This window comes from Mastomys coucha, unplaced genomic scaffold (genome assembly GCF_008632895.1).
Source record: "Mastomys coucha isolate ucsf_1 unplaced genomic scaffold, UCSF_Mcou_1 pScaffold7, whole genome shotgun sequence".
In the NCBI taxonomy this organism is placed as follows: domain Eukaryota; kingdom Metazoa; phylum Chordata; class Mammalia; order Rodentia; family Muridae; genus Mastomys; species Mastomys coucha.
In genome coordinates this window covers 51,155,261-51,161,376 of record NW_022196913.1, presented here as the reverse complement: position 1 = coordinate 51,161,376, position 6,116 = coordinate 51,155,261, and the positions used below count along the sequence as shown (strand labels likewise).

General features: G+C 42.0%; 1 protein-coding gene across 1 annotated transcript in view; it reads right to left on the bottom strand.

The window, feature by feature from the left end:
- Positions 1-6,116, bottom strand: part of Rbm24 (RNA binding motif protein 24) — a 12,423-nt gene that overhangs the window by 5,314 nt on the left and 993 nt on the right. Inside the window, exons 2-3 of the mRNA XM_031359100.1 lie at positions 5,398-5,521; positions 4,010-4,064 (exon numbers count right to left, since the gene is read on the bottom strand). Of these exons, the coding sequence (XP_031214960.1) occupies positions 4,010-4,064; positions 5,398-5,521 (179 nt within the window). The remainder of the gene's footprint in view (positions 1-4,009; positions 4,065-5,397; positions 5,522-6,116) is intronic.

Here is a 6,116-nt window from a genome sequence, read left to right as displayed (position 1 = left end):
CCTCCCTCCCTCCCTCCCTCCCTTCCTTTGACAAGGTCTCTTTATGTAGCCAGGCTGACTTCAAATTTATGGCAATCCTGCCTCACAGCCTCCAGAGTTCTGGTTTCCCACCATGTGCCACTATGCCAGGCTAGCCTCTGTGACTTTCAAAGAAATAACATAAGTTAGCACTCCCAGTCTATTGTGCAGACTCTTGACCAGTTCTTCATTTCATCCATTTGTCTGTAAGAGTGATCCCTAATACCACAAAACATTTCTTAAATCTTAAATCTTATTTTTTGAGTCTTTTGCTATATATATCTCCAAAATTATATATACAAAGAAAGGCTATATATATACACACACACATATATATATATATATATATATATACACATACACACACATATACTATACACACACACATATATATGTATCCTGGTTAGCAGGGCATCTTACTATTTCCTGGATATGCCACCAATCACCAGATTCTACTTTAGCACATAACATCCATTCTTCACCTAGGATGCCAACCCTCCCCCAGTCTCTATGTCCCCTATCCATCCACCGTAGATCTAGCCCTCGGTACACACGAACCTTTGGAAGTCTATTTCTCCTCTTTATCTCACGGCATTCCTATGTGAAAGAGAATGACGTTTTTCCAGCCCAGAGATGCTGTACATGAACGTTCTCCATGAGAGGAGCCTTCAGTGGGCAGTACAGTAGATGTTTAATAGCATAGTTCCCCATCTTCACCCTCCTTCGAAGATCTACATCTTCTTCATGAAGGCTTCCTCGAGACTCACTCATCTGCTGTCGCTCTCCTTTCTTCTGATGCCCTTCCCAGCACTGGTTATTTTATTAGTAGGCAACGAGACGGTGACACTATGCCTTCTCTGGCTAACGCTTAACATCAAGGAATGGACACGGCTTCCAAGGTGATGCAGACCATGACTCTGAACTTGGACTCACATTCTAACCCAGCCAGGGGTTTTGTGATCAGTGGGAAGCTAATTAACCTGTCTGCACTTGTTTTGTTTACTCTCAAGAAAAGTCCTTAACAGTGTCTTTTGCAAATGCTCATCATAAGAATTAAATGGCACAATTCTTGTGACTCTCTCAACTATTCTGTGCACATGGTATACCAGGTCATCTATCGCATACAGCTAAACACTGAAATGGGGGCTCAGTAAATGCCTAAGTGTCCAATTAACTTTGAGTAAACTCCTCCTTAAATCTCTACTCAGCAAAGCTGCACCAGCTCCTTTCCAGATCTGTGACGAGAAAAGACTTCTTTCAAACAGACCATTTCCTTAGAATCTGACACTCACCAAGCTCACAAGATCGTCTGCATTTACTCTCTGCTAAATCAGAAGTCTTTTCAGCTAATGTGTTTGTCTTTAAAGACCTTAGGTAACCCGAGGGGGCCGTTTAAGGACTGCAGAAAACAAATAGTCACCTCACTAGCCTTTCAAACAAGTACAACGTTAAAATTTCTCAAGCTTGCTTCCAGAAAAGTCTAAAATAAGAACATACGGCATTCAAACACAGTTTAGGGTGACCAGGTGTGATTTGTTGGTTACAAACTTAGGATCAGGGCAGTGCTAAGAACCACTCAAAAATAAGAGAACCTTACTTGGTCTACCTGGAATGCTATCTGTTTCGAATCTCAAGTTCAACTTGAATCTCAAGTTCAAACAATTTATGTATGCAGTAACAATCACCATCCATCATAAAGACAGTTAATATCAGAAGAGATGAAAAGTAAAAGGCTACTATAAAAACACTCTTGATTTACAAGTCCCATGAAATACACATCACCCTGGTGGTTCTCCTCTTCTTTGGATTACTTTCTTTATCAAGGACCCAGAAGGAATACCACAGCCAGGCCAGGTATTTCCAGCTAGTCCATGAGAGCGCTGTAGTTTGTCTGCACACTGAGGCTCTCTGCTGAGCCTCCCTGCTTGTTCATCCCATCACACACCATTTAGACACATCCAGTGCTCTCATCTACTTCAAATCTATTCTCCTCCTCGTGGGCTTGTCCCATTCTCCCAACCCACGTATTTTCCTGGGATTCTGAATGACGCCAAGTCACTTCTTAGTGAGTGACTCTTGGCTGCTCTGCTACCTTCCTGCTTCTCCCTACCTTCCTGCTTCTCCCTACCTTCCTGCTTCTCCCTACCTTCCTGCTTCTCCCCAAGTAAAGACACAACTTCTTTTTCTGAAGTAATGGACACAGAAGAACAGTTAATTGATTAGTTTCACACTCTTTCAGAATGATGCCTGGCATCAGGACTAAGCCCAATATTACATCTTCAGATGTATGTTTATGTTTTCTCCCATAGTCTCAGTTGACTGATAGTCCACACTGGTGAAGTAACAGCAGGGGGAGAGGGGAGGGAATGGAGGGGCGGATGGAAGAAGAGGAAGGAGGGATGGAAGGAATGTGGCCCAATCAACTCATGACGTATCCTTGCTAAGTTGGCTTGGAAGGGGCTTTGATACACAGCTATACATAATTGTAGGTTTTTAAAAAGCTGCAGATGTCTTTAAGAATGAGTTACTAATAGATTAAAATAACAAAAGGGTACTAAGAAGATGTCCATAAGAATATGGCTTGCTTCTTCTAAGTCAACTTATCACTTATTTTTTTGTTAGCCTCTATTAGGAGATGTTTACAGTAGGTATCATCTGTCAAGACAGATTCTAGCCTTCTAGGTGACACACAAAGATCTTTAGGTACTAAGCTGGATAACAGCAAAAATTTCTAACGAGCTTGGATATTCAAAAAAGAAGTAGGGTTACAACAGTATCAATCAGGTGGAAGATGGAGGAAACAGACTCTAATGTCCAGGATAAATGGATGGTGGCCTTCCTCCTGTGTCCTGTTTAATGTAATGGAACTGAGGACTTAAGGGGCTGGTAATAACAGGACCCAGGGAAAACACAAACGTGAGCAGGCTGTTCACCTGTTAGGTCCGAAAGGTGAGAGTTAGTACTGTGCTACTCAAAGCAAAAACCAAACAGAAGTAAGAGGGTGGGGGAGCCCAAACTGGTGAGTGTTAATAAAATCTGAATAGAGCTCGTGAAATTTCATCAGAAGACCTGGCTGTAGACAGACATGGCAGAAAGAAAAGCCCAGTTTCCCAGAAAACAGACTTACAACATGCAAGCAGTGAATTTGTATTCTTACATAAATCACACGATTTAGCACTCACTACAAAAAAAAAATGTTAAATGGAAGTCACAGGCTAAGAGCTTAAAAGCAGGAGAGGGAAAAAGGCCTTTGCTTCCCATGGCCAAGTCAAAAGGTCAACACTGCTCACCACCACCACCAAACTCAAACCGCAAAGAGCCCCTTCCCCAAGAGAGAGAAGACACTCACTACAGCTCTGTTCAATTAAGTCAAAGCACACAGTTTAGCTATCAACACCACTTCATGACTGTAATAAATAAAAAAAAAAGCACACGGAAGGCTATCAAGTATAGTGAAAAGAAAAAAAAAAAAGAAAGAAGACAGCACCACCAACATCCATGCATGGTTAATCACCATCTGAGCTTGTGTGTCTGAGTCTACTGGTTACAGAGTTTAACTCCACACAGAACTAGTCCACCTCTCATCACCGCATCCTTCTGATCAGTTAGCTTAACTGTATACGAGCCCTGTCAGGTTAGAAAGAGATAAATCACATTGAGTCAAGCCAATAGCAGGAATGATGAACGGGACACATGTCTTGTGCACACGTCATACCTGGTATTTTTGGTTTTGATTTTTTTTTTTAATTTTGTTTTGTTTAATCATAAGCCCAACATTTGGCTGGTTTGGAGACTGCATACTTGGTCAGATAACTTGACTCATCTAAAAATATTTATAGTATCAGCATTAAAAAAATACATAAGCATATATAAATATGCAAAACCCGAATGTTCTGTGACGTATCATTGCCCTTGTCTGTTCATAACAAAGAGGCAGGGAAACAAATGGTGGCCACGTTGTAACTTGGGAGGGCTTGGTGAATCGACTTACCCAAATGGTCTCTGGATAAGGGCCGGGTGAAGCTGTTGAACGCCAAAGGCAAAACCTAGCAATAGAACACATCACAATTCCCACTTGCACACAGTTAGGGATTTACTCTTCTTACACAGGAACTACAGTCACGATTTGTGATTTAAAAAGAACCACTCCTATGAAACTGCTCTTTATATGTGAAAAATAGATATACTTTATAAACATTATCATTCATCCTAAATAAACATTTGAATAAACTAAGATTGGAAAACTTAAAAAAAAACAACTCTGCAAAGTTTACTTAACAGACATAAAAAAAGATTTGAAAATATTTAGAGAGAGACCCAAGAGCAAGAATAAAGTTAAATTCACAAATATTTCTACAGTTCCACCCCCCATACACACAAAAGGAAAGGAAAGAAAAAAAGAACATTGTGACATGGCTTGAAAAGTTTTACATTTTATAGTTTATAGTATTAAAATTCTACAAAAACAAAACTTCCTCATCACTCTTATAAGAATAGCACATGCACTGTCCTTATAGCTTTATAGAAAGACAGAGTTTTGAATGTTCTTGGGTAGTTCTCCATGTATTCCCTTTCTGACAACCGAGCTCCTGAACAGAAATTTCAACCTCTGCAGGAAAGGCTGGGTGAAGAGCACATGACTTCGTCAACAGAGCTGCTTGTCTAAAGAGTCGGAGTCATTTGCTCAATCCTCAAGTGAACTATTTTCAGTAAATGTAAAGAATGGTCCCAAATAATACAGCAGATCTTCACAGACAGAGCTATATTGGAAACTAACAGCTATGGGGATTTTTAGTAAATTATATCTCCTCTCCAAGTAAAACACATTCATAACAAAACAAAACAAAAAATACCCCCAAACTGTGAGGGTGAAATCTTCCCGTGTGTAAGTATTTGATCGCAAGAACTCTGTGATTTCATGTGAAAATATGTGCTATCCCCCTCTTGGGTCAAGGTTCAGATCACGCATGCTCTGAGCACAGTGTAACTGGTCCAGAGCATACTGAGAAACAGGCTGGCTGACTGGAAGTGACAGGGCCCACAGGGTGTACCTTTTTATCCACAAGTGGCTAGTAAGAACTGGATAACTGAAAGCAGACAAAAATATCTATCAGGATATAGGAAACACACGAATTAACGTTTGAGTGCAAGCTCTCTGGACCCTAAGTTCGATTTTTGAACATAGACACATCTCAGGTACCCAGAGGCATCCGTAGAACGCTCACGTCTCTTCAATGGCTCTGTGGAATCACCAGCTCAAGTTTTACCAAACACTAGCACAGGTTCTCAGGAAGCTGGCAGTTCTAGGCTCGGGGTGGTAGTGGGATCTGTCTAAGGATGGGTGAAGAGTTGGCTGCAAGGGAGGAGGGCTTTGCTCACCTGGCTGCATGATTCTTGGTTTGGCTCCCAAGTATGCCAGATTCACATTGGCCTTCCTACCATCGATGATGGGGTTGGGATCCTTGCAGGCCCTTTCGGCAGCAGCCCGGTCAGCCATGGTGACCTTAGCAACATACACAGACAGACACACAGAGCCCTCAGTTAACCCCCAAAGGAAAAGTATTGAAGTCACTGAGCTGGCTTTCTTTCTTTTCTTATTTGGGAGGGGTTTGGAACATTAACTCTTCATTTTCTGCCAAAAAAAAAAAAAAAGCAGAAAGAAGAAAGGAAGGAAGGATCCCCCCTCTGCCCCCACCGAAAGTCCTAAGGGTGTGCTAGTGTGGGGCCTAACAGAGATTTGGAAGCCATAATTCTGAATTCACACGGAGATTTACTCTTTACATTCCCACCGGGGCCCCAGAGGCACTGTGGGCTTTAAACAAAGTCCAGCCCCAAACCAGCTGGTTGCTCCCAACCGGCAAACACTCCCCAACCACAATAGCGATTGTCCTGCTCCAGGGCTCTCTGGGTTGCTGAATTTGCCCCTTTAAATATCCAGGAAGCTTAATGTGCTGTTTCAGTTAGGCAAACACCCAGAGGTGCAGCCTTTCCTTTTCCTTTCAGAATCTACCTTTGCAATTTAAAAGGTAATGATATAAGGGGGAGGGGGGTGGCAGGTGGCTCTAGACCTCCCGGGTGTCTCTTCTTACCAGGGCCTG